The sequence below is a fragment of the Stomoxys calcitrans genome, chromosome 4 (genome assembly GCF_963082655.1).
Source record: "Stomoxys calcitrans chromosome 4, idStoCalc2.1, whole genome shotgun sequence".
NCBI lineage: Eukaryota > Metazoa > Arthropoda > Insecta > Diptera > Muscidae > Stomoxys > Stomoxys calcitrans.
In genome coordinates this window covers 131,147,643-131,169,069 of record NC_081555.1, presented here as the reverse complement: position 1 = coordinate 131,169,069, position 21,427 = coordinate 131,147,643, and the positions used below count along the sequence as shown (strand labels likewise).

At 36.0% G+C, this 21,427-nt stretch overlaps 2 protein-coding genes across 9 annotated transcripts in view; one reads left to right on the top strand and one right to left on the bottom strand.

Moving 5' to 3' along the window:
• LOC106093250 (uncharacterized) overlaps positions 1-1,890 on the top strand; it is a 115,452-nt gene extending 113,562 nt beyond the window's left edge. For 5 of the 6 annotated variants that reach the window (XM_059366808.1, XM_059366809.1, XM_059366812.1 and 2 more), the window contains exon 5: positions 1,544-1,890. In XM_059366808.1, coding sequence (XP_059222791.1) covers positions 1,544-1,666 — 123 coding nt within the window. In that variant the 3' untranslated portion in view covers positions 1,667-1,890. Of the gene's footprint in view, positions 1-1,166; positions 1,297-1,543 lie in introns of all 6 variants that reach the window. The other variant, XR_009398016.1, reaches the window with a different exon arrangement.
• A 15,087-nt stretch (positions 1,891-16,977) lies between these two features.
• Positions 16,978-21,427, bottom strand: part of LOC106093251 (polyhomeotic-proximal chromatin protein) — a 32,087-nt gene continuing 27,637 nt past the window's right edge. For all 3 annotated transcript variants that reach the window (XM_013260293.2, XM_013260291.2, XM_013260295.2), the window contains one exon: positions 16,978-18,968. In XM_013260293.2, the coding sequence (XP_013115747.2) occupies positions 18,049-18,968 (920 nt within the window). In that variant the 3' untranslated portion in view covers positions 16,978-18,048. The remainder of the gene's footprint in view (positions 18,969-21,427) is intronic.

Genomic DNA, 21,427 nt, shown 5'->3' with positions numbered 1-21,427 from the left:
AAATTTTAATAAAATTCTTCTTAAGACAAAATCCAATTATATTTTATTTAAAGTGAAAATTTTAATGAATTCTTTTTAAAGACAAAATTTCAATAAAATTGTTTTTAAGACAAAATTTGAATAAAAGACATAATCTCTCTCAAAAACAAAATTTTAAAGAAATTTTTTCCAAACACAAAATTTTAATGAATTTTTTTTCTAAAAACAAATTTTAATAAAATTTTTTCTAAAGGCAAAATTTGAACACAATTTTTTCTAAAGACAAAATTGCAATAATTTTTTCTAATGACGAAATGTCATCGAAAATTTTTTAAAGATAAAATTTGAATAAAATTTTTTTCAAGACAGCATTTGAATGATTTTTTCAAGACAAAATTTCAATGAAATTTTTTCTAGAGACAAAATTCTAATGAAATTTTTTCTTAAGAAAATATTTTAATGAAATTAGTTTTAAAGACTTAATTTCAATGAAATTGTTTCTGAAGACAAAATTTCAATTAAATTTTTTCTGAAGACAAAATTTCAATTAAATTTTTTTAACGAGAAAATTTCAATGAAAATTTTTTTGACAAAATTTCAATGCAATTGTTTTTTAGACAAAAATTCAATGATTTTTTTTAAACAAAATTTCAATGAAATTTTTTCCAAAGACAAAAAAGAGAATTTTTTAAATTTTATTTAAAAAAATTTCAATGAAATTTTCTCTTGAAAAAAATATCATTGAAATTTTGTCTTTAGAAAAAAATTGCATTGAAATTTTCTTAAGAAAAAATTTCATTAGAATTTTGTCTTTAGAAAATATTTCATTGAAGAAAAAAAGACATTTAAGACAAAATTTCAAAGAAATTTTTTCTGAAGACAATTTTTTTTTTTTTTTTGAAATTTTTACCAAAACACAGAACTTGAATAAAATTTCTTCCAAAAGACTAAATTTCATTGAAATTGTTTCTAAATACAACATTTAAAGAAAATGTTCTTTAAAGACAAACATTTTTTTTATTTTTAGTTAATAAACTTAAAAAGCTTGCTTTTCCTTAAATTCTATATAATATCTATTACAATAAAACATGAAGCTATGATAAAATATCAGACATATAGTGGTTTCAAACCAATATGCTAGAAGATGTTTATTGTTATGGAAAACTTATTAAATATTTTACTTTTAGAGAAATTGAAGTTTTTTAACATACCAGAGGAGAAACAGTAACCCAAGAGTTATATTATAAAACCCTATTATATTCTAAAATATTACCTAACGCACTAGAGCTGTAAACATAGGTGGCTCAATCAAAAAAGGTAAACAGCAGATAAATGCAATAAATAAAAGACTACCTATATAAAGGAATGCCGTCATCCTGCAAACCATGCCTGTCAAATATTTCTCTACATTTCATATACTATTATTACTCTATAAAAACTTTCCAAGGCATGGAGTGGAGTTGTGCTATGATATATAACATTAGCAATCTGTTTACTAACCTTAATTGTGTTTTTATTTCAATTTTCTAATTTGGTTGTTTTCATATCTTTTACTTGTCTCTAGGAACGCATGCGTAAACGAGCTGAAATTTTGGCTGGCAACAGTACGGCAGCACCATCTATATCACCTTTAGCCGTTTCAACTTTAATGCTAACATTTCTGGGAAACTCATTGTTAAACTTATAACTTGAGCCAAATAATTAATTAATTATTATAATATATAATATTAATAATAATTCTAAAACTTATTCTTAATTAGATAAATGCAAGATTTAAATGAAATTTATGTAAAAAAAAACAAAAACAATGAAAAACTCTAGAATGAAAAATCCAAAATCTATATAAACTCAAATCAATTAAGCGAAACAATTATTTAATGAAATTCATTAATAAAAACCAAACAATACCTAGTGATAGTTAAATTTAATAATAAAAAAATATATAACAATAAAAAATCTAAACATTGCAATTAGCACACTTTTTTATAAACCAAACAAAACCAACAAATTAATCAACTAAAAATCTTAATCTAAATAAAAGGCCCCAAAACAAACAAGAAAAAAAAGAAGCATATACAAAATCAACAAAATGAATGAAATAAAAGTTGCAACCTATTTATGAAATGGATAATAATTTTTCAAAAAAATAAAAGAAAACAATAAAACTCGTAGTCCCTTATATTCTTAAATTGAAAACAACAACAAAAAAATAAAAAATTTGAAAAAATACCTTTAAAAAATTTTTTAAATCTCGAAGAAATCCCATAACAAAATCTTGTTGATAGCTACATTCAAAACACACTCCACAATTCACTTACCCTCGAATATTAGTCGACAAGCACACCATATTTTCATATTTCCCCCTGAACACGACCATGTCGTATAACGAAGTAGATAAATTTTTATTACCAAGAACAATTCTTATAATTTAATAAGAAATTCACAACAATAATGTATAATACAAAGTCATCGCTCATAAAAAACAACCTACTCAATGTACCTTTACACACAAAATCTTAAGTTCAACTTGACAGGGTGAATCAAAATGGTGTTTATGATTTTAAATTATGTAAAAAAAAGTTTTCAAAGGAAAAGGAAAGGAAGGAAACTTAAATCATTTGGACTTCCTATGCCCAAGTTTTTCTCTTAAAAGAAAATCCTGACAAACACATCAGCACCTTACCCACAACTCTGCAAACATTTTTCATAATTTTGGAAGAACGTTCGTATGCGCGATGCGTAAAACAATCTTCTCGAAGATTATTCCGCAATTTTTTTTCTTAAGAGCCGCGAAACTCTCTTCTACGATATCATTGCCCAGTTGTCCAGCGAGTAAGTAGTTGGCACCATCATCTAGTTCAGAAGCTAACTTTCAAAGCCAATTTTATCTCTGCAGAAAAAGAATCCGTCGGATGAGTACGTCGAGTCGTTCGAATAACGCGCAACTTTTAAATCACAATATTTGAAAAATATTCGAAAACACTCGTTTAATACTCCTTGCGCGTTTCCAAAATTTTTCAAGACTCTTCTGTAATTTATCTTGTAATTTATACAAAAGATTCACAGAACACTGATTCAACTAAAGGACACTATTCCTCATGACGAGGCAATCGTCAACGACTGTTAGACCAGCTCGTCGCGATCAAAATCTTTGTCTAGAAGATTCGCGAGTTCAAGAAAAGGCAAGGGGTTTACAGTTAAATTATAATTGTCTACATGGCAATATCGTCTATCTATCTATGAGTCGCGGAAAGCAATGGGGAATCCATGATACGAAGCAGAGTTAAACCTACAGCGTGCCCATTTGCCTCGGTTATAGTGTGTCATATGAGGATCGCCCATAAAGTGAAGCCTGGGGTTCGCATTTCGTCATATACCATATCGTGCAGTATAGATACATACATTATGCCATTTGCTGATGCTAATGACCGAAAAATGGAATGTGTGGAAGAACAGACAAGTGGATAAACTGACGGTTGGTAGCTGCGTTAGTCCCCTGTTATCCAGTTAAAAACGATTGGTGGAAAGAAATATGGTAGTTGCAGATAAGACTCCAAACACCGCTTCAAAAAACTATACCACGTCTAAATGCTGATTACTTTACTAAAACGTGATTACTTTTATTGGATAATAGATTTTGAAGCAACAAACCTTTTCCATTTGATTGAGTAGGACATTACCCCATAAAGCCTAGTCCTGACTTCATTCGCAGCAGAAATGCCTATTAAATTATTACGAAGTCCGACGGACTCTATTCTTTGCAACGTTTGAAGAAATGGGGTATTGCCTTCAATCGTTGGCGGAGAGGTTATAAATTAAGGTGACACTTCATTGATTATTGGTTCCAGCCGTATAAGAATTGGCGTTCCAACAAAAAAAGATCCCGAAATTAAAGCGGAAATATCGGACATGTCACATAGCGGTCGGTATTAGAGTTCAAAATAGCATGTTTGAAGTTTCCAGCTACTTTCCGAAATTGGTTTAAACTAAACTTCCGTTAGTTTGAATTCACTATTCTCTAAAGGTTCCTAGTAAAGTCTATGTTAAACATGCTTCAAAATTGGAATCCTGAGTAGGTAGGTGTACCAATTCCAAATTCATATCCCTATTCTAGAGAAAAAGTTCCATCATTTGGTATTTCTCTTAGCACCAACTTTTGTTTCACCCTGTAACAATGTCACCACTACTCAAATCATACTCGCCACCATTATTATCATCGTCATCACCAACCACCATCAATTCAACCGAAACCGCGTTGTGTGCAATCACATTCGTTTGTTATTTCATTGTCATAACGACTGTCTTCGTGTAAAAACAGATGAAGAAAATGAACAAATCAACACTTTATAGTGACAACAATACGTTTCAATTTAAAATAATTAACTAAATAAAAAAAATATATAAAATTTTCATCCACAAAGATGATGATGATGAATATAGATTAGAAAATTTTTTTACTTATTGAACTAACAATGAAAACAACAACCATGTTTAATATGTAGTCATACAAAATTAAAAAAAAATACCGTTCATATATACTCGCACATTCAATTATGAGTGGAAAGAAAAACAAGTATTTAAAAATTAAAATATCGTATAAATTATAAAGGTAAACTCATCCTCAAGTGATACTTCAATTACTCTGTACCAAGAACAAGAAGCAAAGAACCCCCTGACTTAAAAAAAACATAAATAATAGAAACAAATGTGGCATCCACAGTACCAGTTATAAGGCGTGGAGGGAACGGCAAAATAAAATGTATAAAACAGAAAAAAATTTAGGAACTTAGCATAAGATCATTCCATAACTCTCATATGTTTACCTAAATACTAGAAGTACAATAGGCATGTTTTTGTTACATACAGTTTGAATATCGGCAGACAAGTTGAAAATCATATCACCAAATTTCTTTGTGTTGCGGAACGACTAATTGGCCTCAACTGGACAGTTGTTTTTGTCCTTTATTTACATGTCCAGCCTATCGTGAATGATCTCAATTTTTGACACTTGCATATTGCAGTCTGTCCTTTCCACCCTTCTTCATTTACATTTTTAATTTCAAGAGCAAAATCATATAATTTTTTATCTCAATTGAGAAGAAGGTGAAAGACTGCGGTAAGTATGTGTGCGGTCCCCTTTATTGTTTTCAATCCGTTGCTCTTTTAGCATAGAAATAAACATCACTATTATCATTAGTACATGTAAAAACAGTTGTTTGTTCTTTTGGTTTTAACAAAACCTCCTGCCCTTCAAGTTGCTGCCGCAATACTTTGGTTTGACCAAATACCCTGGATTATCATGCTGCTCTGACCCGCTTTCGACATTATACACCTGGATCCGTATCACAATGAAAGCATTAATATTATTTAACATGATTCTACACGTATGTCGTGTTTAACGCAGATGCCTGCCATCATGGTCTAAACCTGCGATGCCCAAGGGTGAATAAAATGCGTCTACCAACGTGGTAACCCATTCATGAATATCAATTTGTTCCCACGTATTTGGACGTGTTCATCCACTTGGTTAGGAGCGGAGCACTACCTAAAACTCCTTCCGATCTATGGGTCACGGCACCCGTTAAAAAACGTAATTCCACGCCGACCTTATGCTCTACCCGCGACTTGGGTACAAACCATAGTCAGGCTGGAACTGAAGTTCCAGGTTCTCCTGACACCCGTGATACCAGATTAAAGTCTTCGGTCTGACTTCGTAGCATTAAGAGACTACTACCAGTTGAACCCCAAACAGTTCCGGACTAGTCATCTTGAAGAAAGGAATCGCCCTAAGCCGACCTATAGCCAGCATACAAGAGTATGTACCAAAACAACATACATCAGGACGATATACACAAATACAAACATGACACGGCAGCCCTCACAGGCTACGCCACACATATCAGCTCTAACATGGGACTCAACAAGCAACGCGACCGCCCTCACGGATGACCGATCACAACCACAAAAGCTACGGGAAACAACGACTGCCAAACGCCGCAGCATCAACATGGGCAAGGCAGGTGCCAGGCCATTTCATGCGCATCACCAAATCACTCGGTCGCCAGTACAGCGAATATGCATGCCTTTACTAAGTCTTGTCCTTCTCCTAATAAATATTTCCCGGGAAAACATGGCCAGCCTTGCAACAGTCGTCTCGTCTTCAAGGGCCCTACTGAAATCCCATACTGCCTCGCTAATTCCCATCGCGCCTAAATCTCTAACAGTACGGGCATTCCGTCCTTCAGTCCTCAGGTCACCTGCAGTCGCGGACAAGTTCCTTTGATGCAAAAATGCATGAAAGGAGCCATGCCCTGTCATAATGAAGCGAATAAATTCGTAAATGACCCGACCATTGTCACTGTTCGGCCTTTTAGTCCTATCATCAAGACGCTCCAAAAGGAGTGCCTTAAGCTGACTAACACCCCCATCTGCTAGCACAGAAGCAGTAAGTCAATTCTCACGCAATAATGAAATTCCCTTTTTCACACTATACAGAACAGCCATGTAACTAACCAGTAAATCAAGCGGGGGCGCGCCAAGTAATACCTATAGTGCATCTGTCTAAACAGCAAGCAAGCGCTGCCAACCTTTTTTGTCCAAGGACAGTCACAGCAATTTTATACAGCGCTCCATAAGCAAAAAATAGACCACCATATATGAACCTAACAACGCGACGAATAGGGACTCTTCTCAGAATACTCTTAACCATTCCGGCTACTACAGTAATCTTCTGCTTCACCCGGCCCAAATGGTGCTACGTTCCTTATCCTAGCTCCGCCAGATCGAATCGTAAGAGGACGATTCCGCAACAACATGGCTTTGAGCAAAATTGTCACGGTTTTGTCCTCCGCGAAATCAACACCAACATGATCGCTCCTTTCACGCTCCATGCAAGCTCATCGGGAGTTTCCAGCGCAATTCTAGAATCTTCTTCAACCAGGATGAGCAGGTCATCCGCATATGCACTGATTTTGAAGGACTCAGCGAGACGTTCCCGGCAGGGGATCCATCATAAGGTTCCATATATATAGAGTACACATTGACGCTTGAAGGCAGCCATGCTGAATATCCTTCCAAACCGTATCGCTAGCACCAACCACGGAAGCTCCTCTATCACAGAAGTAAATACGCCAGAGATAAAGTTCCCGACAACAAATTTCGCCTAATCTCGTGAACACACTACGCCATGAAAGGTAATTAAACGCGCCTTTAAAATCGACAAATATGCCAAGGACATATTTAGTGCTCGACTCTCTCACAACAGTTCTGCACATGGATTCTGGCATCCTCCCGAAAGCCGAACTGGTACGGAGAGTACCCTCGTAGCCCTCCCCAAATCTTGTCACCATTATTCTTTCCAATACTTTTACTAACACGGACTAATGCCCCGATACGATCTTGGATTGCTCCTCAACTTGCGCCATGAACGACCATACACCAAAATGAACACATCATACTCGTAGCCAACCAATTTTAACAACCTCGCTTTACAAACGATCTTAAAATATCACAATTATCCAAGAGCCTCAAAAAGGAATACAAAACCCGTCCTTGAGCTCTAGTCACAATATTACTAATTGAGCCCTTTGCTAGTGGTACGCTAAATATCCTGCTCATCAAAATCGAATGAACTCAATGCAGCACAAATCCTCATATCCACTAAAGAGTCATGCATTTGACACATGAGATGTGTGGATCCTGGTTATAATCGCGACACGTCTACGATTTTGGAATCAATCCCAGGCATTGAATTGAGCCAGAACTATTCTGGTGTCGCTTGGAGGTTAAAGACATTCTTTGTAGCTGCACTACCGCTACAATAAGATAGTGAAAGCTATTTAAATCTGCCGTCTTGGTGGTTTTGTCTGGAGCTAATAGGAATTTTGAAAAATTTTAAATTTCTTGTTTCTTGACACTCAAAAATTAATAATAATTAATTAACTTCTTTCTGTTTGCTCTGATTGGTCGAATCAAATATGCCGAACAATTTTTAATGCCGCGGCGAATCGAATTAAATTCGCCATGTTCACAAATTTTGACATATCAAGTTCCCAAAAAAGATGCTTTGTTGTAGCAATTCGCCGATGCGGCCACCTTATAAATACGCCTTGAGATATACCATATACTTATTTTATGCTATTGGTATAAATGCTTTTGCATGCTCATTGAACAATAATAGAGAGAAACAAGTATGTGTTGTATTAGACTGAGGTACAATAGATGTTTATTTTGTTTCTTGTTCTTAAATTACAGTTGTTCGTTTGTGTGTACATCGTGGATGGGCACTAAGGCACAGCCCCACATAACGAACAGAAGCTCATGTACAGTGTAACCAACTTCGTGTAGTATCAGCATCTTAGCAACCCAAACGAAAACAAAAATGTTACTCTATTTTTCTCTATGATCGCTCAGAATTGACCTGGTTGAATAAATAACAATATCATCTTATGAAAGAAACTGAATTCTACTTATCAGTTTTCACTAGAGTGATGACCTTTTGAGTTTTCTTCTCAACAATTATTTCCTGTAGCACGAATAAAGGAACTTTTGCCCATCAATGACTAAAATAAAATTTATTCTATTTAAATATTGAAATAGGTCGCGAACACACCGCTTTAAAATTAAATTTTTGTGATTGTGGTTTTTTAAATCGTTTTGTGCGTGAAGTTTTTTTTATCGAATCGCATTACAGTTAAAATTATAGAAAATATGATGCAGGGAAACTAAGTTGTATAGAAGTATTCAATAATATTCTACCCAGCAAGTACCTTAGGACCTTATTCATTAGGGTGATGACTTTTTGGATTTTTTTCTCATAAATTATTTCCTGTTGCACGAATGAATGAACTTTTGTCTATTAAACATTAAAAGAACTGTTATTCCATTAAAATGTTAGAAAATATTACATACAAACTACTTTGAAATTAAATTTTTTTGAAATTTGTTTAATCATTTTGTGCACGAGGTGTTTTACGAATCGCCTTATATGTCAGATTTTATCCAATCTTAGATAAAAACTCATCAAAATATGACACCGGGATATGAGGTTGTAAAAGTTATCACCCTAGTACTCACTGCATGTTGAAAAACGTCGAAACTGGTACGTTCAGTTGTAAATTTGCACGCCTTTAATGCGTTTATTGCCTATTTCGTGTCAATATCGTTATTTTGAAAGATTGCAGACGGACAAACAGGCTTCATTACTTTGGAATTTTAGAACGACGGAGAACATACATACATATACTTTATAGGATCCTAAATTAACCGTTCGATGTGTGGAAAACGAAAAGACATCTCCATACAATGATGGGTATAAAATAATAATTAACTTAAAATGTGTAGCTCCTTAAATCAAACTCGTAGCTGGAGAGAACATTTCATTGATAGTAATCACTTCACAATTACCACATGTATTTTAGTGTAGTTCAGCCAAGTTAAATTTCAGATCCATATTTCGATTATATTAGTTACGCAAAACATATACTTTTTAGTTTTATCGGTTGATTAAAGATTGTAATCTTAAGTTCAGTTGCCGGACGGACAAATTTGTTATAGAAATTTAAATTGTTGTATTCAATTCCATACTAATGCTGCCAACAATTTGCAGCTTTAAATTAATTTTTTTTTTCATGTATATACATTTGGGCAACGCAACCATGGTTGCAATCCATAATCGATGCATTAGTTTCAATCACGAAAATGTGTTATCTGTTTATGAAAAAAGGCTTTTTCGGGTAACAAAAACATGTCTTATTGAATTTTGTATTTTTTTTAATCGCCTTACACGCATGTCAAAAAAACAATTTATCACTCAAACCCTGTTATTAAGGTATTGATTTCATTTGCAAATTATGGTGGTAGTTAAAAGGTGAGCATAAACTCATTTCAAAACTGCTCTAAATTTTTAATAAAAAAAATATTAAGCATAGAAATTATTATAGGAACCCTGAGTAATATGTTGCAAGGGAAAGGATAACAAAACAAATGTTTCAAAGGACCATTCAAATTAAAAACCAAAAAAAAAAAAGAACAAAAGCGTTCAAAATAAAAATATTTTAAATTGATTAACCCACAACCAAAACAAGGAATAAATTCGAATGAAATATGTACGTTAAAAACACAAATATTGGATTATAACGGCTGTGAATAAAAAGTTTGCTTTAAAAAATATAAATATTTACATTCAAAATAATAAAACACCATTAAAACCTTTAACATAAATAAAAAGCAAGCATTAGCAATTTGCCATTTAACAAACAAACCATGTATATAGAAAATTATCAGAAAAAAAAATCATAAAAAATATTTTTTAAAACTATATCCTCCATGGAGACAATTGCATTTTTTAAATAGATTCACAAAGTTATTCAGGGCGAGTTTTATAGTGATCTTACTTTTTAAATATTTGTCTTAGGGGACAAGAGCCTCATTTAGTTATTCTAATTACTTTAGAAACTGAAAAAGGCTCTCAAACGTGAGAAAAATTGGTGAAGTTCTACAGATTTTATGTTAATTTAATTTTTTTAAAAGAAAAATGTTCAATAGTACCAGAATCCTAATTACTTGACAAACTGAAAAAGCTTTAAGAATGGTTATTGAATTCACAAGTGCAATTCAAACGTGAGAAAAATTGGTGAAGTTCTACACATTTTATGTTAATTGAATTTTTTTAAAAAGAAAAATGTTCAATAATAACAGAATTTTGGTATAATTTGTGTAAAATATTTATAACTGACAGTTTCAAATTTCATTCCCAATTTTAATTTATGAAACAAGCCCTTTAAAACAAGTGAAAAATAAATTATACACATACATACATTTAAATTTAAACTCCCGGACCATTTTCGTACACATTTTTTCACCTTGTAGATGATTCAAAAAAATATATAAAAAATTATTTAAAATTTAGTGTAAATAAATAACAAAACTGTTTAGAGTTTCTTCAAATCCAGAAAAAATTAAAAAACCAAAAATCTTAATTTTCTCACTCGAATTTGTAAAAAAGATAATAAGAAAATCAAATCAAAACAACGCTTTAACTGACAGAGAAAAATATAAATAAAGGAAATTCAATTCTAGTTGGAAATTTATCAAAAAAAAATAATAATAAAAATAAAGAAAATATATCATTTCCTTATGAAAAAAGAACATTGAAAATGTAACGACTTAATAAAAAAATCAATAGATCACAGAAACACCTTTGAGAACCAATAATAATTAAATATAAAAAAATCAAATAAATTTTCACGATATAGCGCTCTTAACTAACAAAAATCTGTGTTTGTCATTATTTGGTATGTTATTTTTGGGTCATATAGTTTGGGCAATTAGATTGTTACTTAGGGAGTTATAAACATTTTAAGTTAAATTAAAAAAAAAAACTCATTACATTTTATAAATGACTAGCCGGATCGGGCCCGCTCCCCTGCGCCTGGAACAAAATTATTATGTATAAACCGATCTTTTGATTAGCCTTCTTTGGTCCTTTAAGCTTTTAATTTTTGATCGATTATGCTGAAATTCGGTATGTAAAGTGCGCTTTTGCCCCTCAATATTGGGAAAAATTACTACCAATAAAGGTCCATGAATAAATATAGTCCCAATACAACTGCCGCACAAATCGTTTTACGGATTACTCGTCTTCGACCCCCGAAGGATTAAATTTTGTATCGATTAATTTGAAATTTGGTACATTAAATCCACTATCCCGTAAACATTTTGACTAAATACCATCCAGATAGGTTCACATATCCGATTTGGTTGAAATGTAGTAAAAGAAGTGTAAGAAATAGGTCTTCAACAATGTCGCCCAGATAGTTTATAAATATATATGAACCCCATATAATCCGGTCCGCCGATTTGACGTGAAGCCCTATCAAGAATTTCAATATAGTCTATAACTTATAGGTTAAATAGGATGCGGAAGTATACACTGACAAAAGCAGTCGGCTAAATGCGATGTCGGAATGTGATTCCTCGTAGTTCTTGCGTACAGCAATATGTGCAGCAGCATCGGCCAGAGTATTGCGTTGCCAGTTCGATGGTAAGATCGACGAAATCCCCGATGCAATCCAGGTAGTTTTGGTATCCTTTACTTTTGGAAAGGGTAGTGTGAGTATCCTTTTCTTTTGGAAAGAGTAGTTTAAGTACTCTTTTTTGGAAAGTGTATTTTTGGTAGTTTTTTTTAGTAGATAGTTTTAGACCACTTTTATTTTGGCAACCGTAGTTTTAGTACCTTTTTCTTTTGGAAAGGGTAATTCTAGAACTTTTGGAAATGGTAGTAATTTTGGAAGGGGCAATTTTAGTACTCTTTACGTTTAAAAAGGGTTGTATTAGTACCGTTTTCCTTTGGAAGGGTTACTTTTAGTACTATTTTTCTTTGGAAACAGTTGTTTTACTACATTTTTCTTTTGGAAAGGGTATTTTCGTAACCTGTTCACTTGGAAATGGTAGTTTAAGTACATTTTTCTTATGGAAATAATAGTTTTAATGCCCTTTTCTTTTGGAAAGAGTATTTTTAGTACTCTTTTCTTTTGGAAGGGGTAGTTTTAGTAAATTTTTCTTTTGGAAAGGGTAGTTTTATTACCCTTTTCTTTTGAAAAGGGTAGTTTTAGTAAACTTTTATTTTGGAAACGGTTGTTTTAGTACCCATTTAGTTTGGAAATGGAAGTTTTAGTACGCTTTTCTTTATAAGGGGTAGTTTTAGTACCATTTTCCTTTGGAAGCGGTAGTTTCAGTGCCCTTTTCTTATGAAAAGGTTAGTTTTAGTACAATTTTCGTTTGGAAAGCTTAGTTTTAGTACCCTTTTCTTTGGGAAAGGGTACTTTTAGTACCCTTTTCTTTTGGAAACGGTAGTTTAAGTACCCTTTTCTTTTGGAAAGTGTAGTTCTAATACCCCTTCTTTTGGGAACGGAAATTGTGAAAACAAAAGGAACTAACTTTTCTTTTGGAAACGGTGGTTTTAGTACCATTTCTTTTGGTAAAGGTTGTTTTAGTACCATTTTCTTTTAGAACCGGTAGTTTTAGTACCCCTTTCTTTTGGAAAGTGTAGTTTTAGTAAACTTTTCTCTTGAAAAGTGTAGTTTTAGTACTTTCTATTGAAAAGGGTACTAAATTTTCTTTTTTGAAGCTAGGTTTAGACCCCTTTTCTTTTGAAAGTACAGTTTTAGTACCTTAATTTTATCGCCTTTTTGTTTTGAAAAGCGTAGCTTTAGTACCCTTTTATTTTGGAAAGGTTAGTTTTAGTGCCTTTCATTTTTGGAAATGTTAGTTTTAGTACCCTGTTCTTTTGGAAAGGGAAGTTTTAGAACCCTTTTCCCTTGAAAAGGGTAGCTTTGGTACCCTTTTCTTTTGGAAAGGGTAATTTTGGTACTCTATTCTTTTGGATGGTTAGTTTTGGTACACTTTTCTTTTGGAAAGGGTACTGTAGCTTTGCATGGTGAATGGGGAGGCCCCAGCATAATTATGATTGATTGCTACAGTTTGTCAGGCATGTCCTTTAGCGACACTGCATATGCTGGCAATCCGTAGCTTCTTTGAGATCACACCCCTTCGCTGCTTCACTAAGCTCCTACCATCTGCACGGGATAGCTGTGAGAGCACCACACAGGCTGGAACATTGAGTTCCGATCTATGTGGTGTTCATTGTTGTCACGAGAAGCTTAGCTACGGCAATCGCGATCAATCAGAGGTATCGAGCGGAGTCTCAGTGAGAGGTTGGGCGGCACCGATGCATGCACAAATACTGAGTGCCTGTGATGCTCGATATGACAAGACGGTTTTGTTGGCGCCTTTAAATAACCAATGGCCACCCTCCTGTTCCCATTGCGATCCGACCTTTGAACCCGAACAAGCTTGCTCACCTATAGCAACTTGACGAGGATCGCCACCACCACATGAAAATGTGGTTACAACAATAACAAGCTTGTTTAATGAAGATCGCTACTTCCAAATACAAATCTTGCTACAATAACAACTACCCCAAGCAGCCGCTCGCTTTATAGCAGCTGGTAAAATAATTCAGGTGGACCCCAAATTTTTAGGCACAGACTTACCGGATACGAAAATAACAATTGAAGAAATCCCAAATGTCTTCCGCAGCGCCAAATCCTCCTAGGCGCTAAACCCTACAAAATATCTACTCTGATGTTGAAGAATTTGCATGTACCGGGAGACGGATCTCTGAAAATTCTAAAATTTTCCAACATCTGAAAAAAGGGTAGTGTGATCCAGCTACTACAATGTGCAAATAACACCATCACTAATGTTGAGTAAAAGGTACTCCAATACAAAGGAACACCTCTGGATTAAGCAGGGTATTAGGTAAGTTTGGACTGCATTGACTAGGATACAATAGCTGACAGCTACGGTTTGATTGCATGTCCGCTGATGAAGTTATCGTCCTTCGGAAAAACATAGTAGTTCTGGCTCAATTACGTCCTGGCAACTACAGCCGCCTATTCCTATTGGGTTGGCGTTGATGCCAACACGTTTCTGTTCAGCTTATAACCAATGGCCACGTGTCACGCGATGACTATGAGCACAGCACACACGGGTTGAAACCCTGAGCTCCAATGTGTGTAGTGTTTATCGTTAGCACGAGAAGCACAATTTGCGGATAGTGGTATGCTTCGTATGCGGAGTAGCTGAAGTTGCAATCAGCAATATCGAGTGGCGAGCCTCAGTGAGAGGCTGTGCGGCACCGGCTCTTGCTTAAATACTGAGTGCCTATGATTCTCGATGTGACAAGGTGATTTATTGGCATCTTTAAATAACCAATGGTCATAACGTTGCTGCGGCGATCGGTTCTGTGGACCGGAACTAGCTTGCTCACCTATGGAACTTGACGAGGATCGCCACCTCCACATATTGTGGCTACAAAAGTAAAAACACTTTCTGGCCAGACCTATTCCAATTGCAACCGGATTATTCTAAGGCACCCACCCCCAGTTGCATACTTCCTAAGTCGTGATATTAAATAGAAGCTAGCCAACATTCTAATATTCTAGGATCTAAAACCTAACAATTCTCAGCTGACATTCAATAACCTAGCTAATATCCTAAACTTCAAGGATGCAAAACCGATAATTCACTACTCGTTTAATATTAACTTACCACACAAATTTCCAAAACTTCGATGCAGGTGTTTTCTTTCACAAACCACTATATTTTTCCGTGCAATAAAAAAAACGAAGTGACAAGATCAGTTTCCTTGGGCGGCCATAGCAAAATTACCGCCGGCGGTGAATTGACGAAGGTAGACGACATTCACACAGTTGTCAATAATGAAAGCGAATGCCGCCAGCGCCTTGTCCCTGCGATATGTCGCTACTATATTGCTTATAGAACTCAGTACCACTTCTCCGGAATGTGTTCGCATTTTAGCCTGGCAATGACTTCATTCGCACCGAAAATGCGAATGCGAACCAAAACACAAACAACAACAAAGATCACATTTATACAACAAACACAAATCATATGGTGCAAGCTGCCATCTTGTCATCAAGCTGATCGTACTTTTGCCAACACACGCAAAGGAATTTGCGTGAGTGTGTGCATACGTGTGCGTACATGAGCAGAGAATATGCGAGAAAGAAGACAAAAAGAATGCAAACAAAAATCTGGCATTTTAATGCCGTCATACCTGGCCAGCTGTTAACGGCTGTTCGCGTGAGACCACCTTTTTAAATCCGCCTTGCAAAGCCAACAGAATTGAAGCAGAGTTGATTGGTACCCATTTCGTTAGCATTTAATTACATTGGCAATTAATTGAAGCGAAATTTGTATTGGCGCAGCGACATGTCGCTACTATTTTACTCAAAGAATACAATACCACTTCTACGGAATGTGCTCATCATTTTTTTTTTTCAAAGCCGAGAACTGGCTTCATTCACAGCAAAAATGCTTATTAAATTATTGCGAAATGCAATGGACTCTTCTTTATCAGAATACAAAAGTCAAACAACAACACACAACATAAACAGTATTGAAGCAGAGTTGATTCGGCCCATTTCGTGAGCATTTAATTACATTTGCAATTGAAATTGTGCGAAATTTATTCTAATGCAGCGACATATCGCTATTATTTTGCTCATAGAACTCAGTACCACTTGTACGGAATGTGTTCGTATTATCTTCGTCACCATGGCTCTAAGTTGGGTGGTGGCACCGGGCGAGTCTTAATCGAGTTTGATATTAAGGAATCATATAGACTTTTGTGTGCGACACCTCTTTGGAGAGAAGTTTTACATGGCATAGGTTAGGTTTAAGTGGCAGTCTGCCATCAGACTCACCTAGACGTTTTCGTCCATTGTGTAAAGAACTACTTCTGTATTGCACGGATTTATACTCAGACCACTTTCGGTAGCCCACTTTGTTGTTGCACGTAAAGCGTTCTGAAGTATCTTAGAGTGCTGGAAAACTTTCCCCTAACCGCAATTGCCACTTCATCAGCATACGGCACCACTTTACATGGCATAGTACCTCACAAATGTTGCCAGCATTAGGAGGGGAAAACCACCGCTGAAATTTTTTTCTGATGGTCTCGCCAAGATTCGTTAGGCGTTGTAGATGGACATGTTAACCTCTGCGCAACGGATATATCGTGTGAAGTATATCTCCTAAAAAGACCAAATTCTGTTTTAGATCAATATACAAGTATACAACTTTCGTTGTATAGTTGTAAATCGCCATGTATAGTTGTAATATGCCACTTTACATGGCATAGTACCTCACAAATGTTGCCAGCATTAGGAGGGGAAAACCACCGCTGAAAATTTTTCTGATGGTCTCGCCAGGATTCGAACCCAGGCGTTCAGTGTCACTGTCGGACATGCTAACCAATGCGCTACGGATATATCGTGTAAAGTATATATCTCCTAAAAAGACCAATTTCTGTTTTAGATCGATTTACAACCATACAACTTTCGTGGAGTGGCGCCAGAAAGTGTCGCAAAAGTTGCCACTTACAAACAAACCGTAAATAATGCAACATCATAGTTTACAATGTTTTAAACACTTCCCAGTGAATTTATTTATTCATCAATTATTAATGTAATAAAAAAAGTTACTTATGCAACTAAGAAACATAAAATCTCGACTAAAAACTAAAAAAAGAGTCATTGTTGTTTATTTCTATTGTACGGTATGTCTATGTATTTTGGGTAGTTGTATTACAAAAAAGGGAGTAATAAAAAATCTCTACTTGCCATACAAAATCTGAGTTTATTGCAATAAAATTGAAAACTCCTTAAAAAAGAGGGAGCAGCAATATCGTAAAATAAAAAACGCAAAAAACACGTAACATTTTTTAACTCAATTTTGTAAAGGTTTTCTAATTACAATGCTATGTGTATCTTAAAGATAGTAGGTATGGGAGAAGGTTGTTCCTCTAGTAGAGGAAGGGTGAAAAATAAATAGAGTTTAAACTATTAAAAAAGAGGTATGTATAAAAAAAAAAACAAACAAAAAATATCAAAAAAAAAATGGAGAAGGGAATACTTAAATGATGTGAGGTGTCGGCGATGACAACTTGCCACCAACCCCAGGGTATGGAAACAAAATCATTTACACTTGTAAGAGTTGATTTTTAACCCCCAAATTTTAGAGGGGAAGAAGGAGACATTTAAAAATATGTATATAAGATTATTTAAAAGTATTATTACGAATAGTTGGTTTTTTTTTATCAATAATTATTTACAACTTAGTGGAAATTGTCAGTGTATGTGGGGGGGAGGGCAGTAGATTTGAAATATCCCTTCAGCAAATGTTTGACAAACACAAGATTAACCTGCCAATGAAAGTGAATCTCATTCTCTCCCCTACTCCCACCCTCCGCGTATTTCTTTAGTTAATATCTATATTCAAAATTCTCTTAGTAAGTTTATATAATACAGCCATCTTCAATTAATTATAATGCTAAATAAATGTAAATGTATCTCGGCTTATAATGCTTTGTTTAATGTCTGGTTAGTGTGCCTGTGTGAGTATGATAGTTTGTTAGAAAGGGCTACCACCTCCTCGTTCGCATTATATACATTTGGAAGAATTCGTCTTCTTCTCATTCTTTCTTTATTGCATATCCATGCTATTATTAGCAGCATTATTGGCGGCATTTAAAGCAGCCGCTGACACCTCTTTCATTGATTCCACTTTAGCCACAATCTTGAGAGCCGGCCCCAATTTCATGCCCATGGCATTGACCAAGTGATTCTCTTTGAGCAACAGCAGAGCCTGACCATCAATCTCTTGCTGTTCGAAATCATCCACATAGTCTGTGCATCCTGGTAAATTCTTAATAAATTCACAAACATCTGCCACCGTCCAATTGGCCATTTGTGGTTGTTGTTGATCCATCATGGCGGTAGCGGCAGTGGTGGCAGCTGTATTGGGTGCCACATTCATGGTGGCCGCCGCTGTGGGTATGGCAGCTATTTGAGCATTGGCAGTTTGTTGACCACCACCTCCCACCACATCATTCATAATGGCCGCAGCAGCAGCAGGCATAGGTAATTGTACGGGTGCTGGGGCCAGCGTTGGAGCGGCCATCATGGGCATAGCAGCCACTAGCGGTGTATCAACCATACCCACATTAACCGGTACCATGGGAGCCGTTGCTGCTGTCACCAATGTTTGACTTATATCCATAGACATGCTATTACTAAGATTATTAACATTCGTTGATGTTCCATCATTATTGGTAGCATTAGTTAGGGATAATGAAGCTGCTGTCACACCTCCATTATTATCACTATGTTGATTCTGTTGCTGCTGCTGCTGCTGCAGTTGTTGTTCATGACCACCCATGGAAGCCTTAGCCTGGCGGGCACAAGTGGGTGAACAATAACGTTTCTTTTTCAATTTTGTCTTATGTTCAGCCTTGCCACATTGTTCGCATGCCACCATATCGGGTGGTAGAGGGCTGGTCGCCAGGGCATTGGTGTTGTTGTTGCCATTGTTGTTGGTTGAGTCTTCCAGCGCTTGTTTTTTCTCTGTAAAATGGAAAAGAAAGAAGTCATCATTAAATTAAAGTCATTAAGTTTTGAAAAGAAAACATCCTACTCAGAATTCCAAGATTCAAAACTGTAGACCCGTCATTTATATCTATATATCCGTCTTGGGGCTATAAAAGGCCTAATTATTAACCGATTTCGCTAAAATTTTAAAAAGAGTGCTGTTCTAGTGCCCTTGGCAAAATGCGTTAAGTTTGGAAGAAACGAATCCTCTACTACTACCCATGGCGGATTTATAAAGGTGGTCTCACGCGAACAGCTGTTAACAGCCGGCCAAGTTTGATGGAATTAAGATATCAAATCTTTGTTTGTATTCCCTTTTGTCATCTTCTTTCTCGCACACAAATTTTTTCGTGTGTGATGGCAAAACGTCGATCAGCTTGTTGACAAGATGGCGGATTGCACCATATGATTTGTGGTTGTTGTACAAATGAGACCACATTTACCACCACCATGCCGCCATGGGATTGAGTGGATCTAGCTGGGCAGTTAAACAAGTGGAATTAGAAAAAAAAAGTGCAAATGTCAATTGTGAAAGGATACAGATATCTTCAATGATAACAAAGTGTAGTCGCCACATGACCAAATAAAAAGCTCCCTTAGCCCCACATCAGTTATCAGTTATAGTAATATGCAGCCTTCGAAAAGCATGCTGATGCTTGGCGAATGAAAATTGTCAAAGAGAGCAGCGGGAGAAGTAGTCCCTCATGCGTATTGGCTACTGATGAGAGAAGGGAGATAAGTCTGTACGACTCCCCCTTGCTCGTGGCCTTTTCAGGTTTCAGCAGCGGGTTCAGACTGTCCATTTTGCGAATATCGAGTACTATAATAGTGTTCAAATAGTTTGAGGACAGTGGTAAGGCAATCAACTCCAGGCAGATCCAGATTCTTCAGCATCAGTGTAGAGATTCTGTATGGAACCAGCGTTTTGCGCGACTTGGCGCAACGGATGATGCACGATTGTTGTTGTTGTTTTAGCAGTATATTGTACACTGAAAAACTCCATAGGGCCAATGCGGTACGTACAACCGGCTGCCATGAGATTGCACGGTAATTTGTGATGGCTGTCCAGCGGTACGGAGATCACGGACATACAAATGGCTCCTCTTCTAGCCTTTTCACTCTCGAGTCAATAAATTGACGTTTATTTAAGGAAATTCCTCAAAAAGTCACCGTAGCGCACAGGTTACCATGTCCGCCTATGACGCTGAACGTCTGGGTTCGAATCCTGGCGAGACCATCAGAAAATTTTTCAGTGGTGATTTTTCCCATCCGATGCTGGCAACATTGGTGAGGTACTATGTCATGTAAAACTTCTCTCCAAAGAGATGTCGCACTGCCGCACGCCCTTCGGACTCGGCTATAAAAAGGAGGACCCTTATCATTGAGCTTAAAAACTTGAATCCGACTGCACTCATTGATATGTGAGCAGTTTGTCCCAGTTCCTTAGTGGAATGTTCATGGGCAAAATTTGCAATTTGCATTTTACCTCAAATGTATCGCAAGCATTTTTTATTAAAAAAAAAAAATTTCCAAGCAAGCAAATAAAAAACAAACCAAAACAAAAATCAGCTGTTTTCTGCAAATTTCGACTGAAAGTTGTCGTCGTACTTTTGCTTGCAAATTTTTTAAAGTGAGTAAAATGGCTTTTACTTTCCTGCAATTTTTTACGGGAAAAGTACCCGAACAGACCTAATGCTATCAAACCTGACCGGCTGTTCGCATGAGGACCACATTGTTAAATTCGCCTTGAAGAAATGCATTGACACATCCCAAACGAAATTTTCGTTACCGTTACCGAAAATTTCTTTTGCAGGTACGCAGCTCACCTTAGCCCCAAAACCCACCAAATATATTTATAGGGGGGCCAACCCACCCCCTACCACCACCCAAATAGGAAGTATTTGCTGACCATTGCAATATGGGGCTTAAATGAGAGGCATTTTAGAGTAGAACACAAATCTGACATATTTTCATGGCCATGTCACTGAGTGGCTGCCCATCCCCCAAAACACCCCCAAACAGGTCATGTTTGCCGAATATGGAAATGTGGGGCGCTAATGAAAGTTATTTGGGAGCATACCACGAATCTGATATCAACATTCGGGACCAACTGTCTAGGGGACGTCCTACCACCATAACAACCCCCAGATAGGACGTATTTGCTCACCAAGATAATTTGGGTCTTCAAGACAATGGAGCTCGATATTGATAGTTTTTAGGACCCATACCACAAACCGGACATATTTGTTGACTTTTGCAGTAAGAGGTTTAAATGAAAGGTATTTGAGATGCGAAAACGAATTTGATATCTAATTTCGAGGTCAATGGCAATATGGTGTTCAAATAAATGATATAAAGATATATGAGCATAGAGCACGATGCTGATATATTTTCAAGGCTAAGCATTTGGGGGAACCCCCCACTCCCCAAAACAT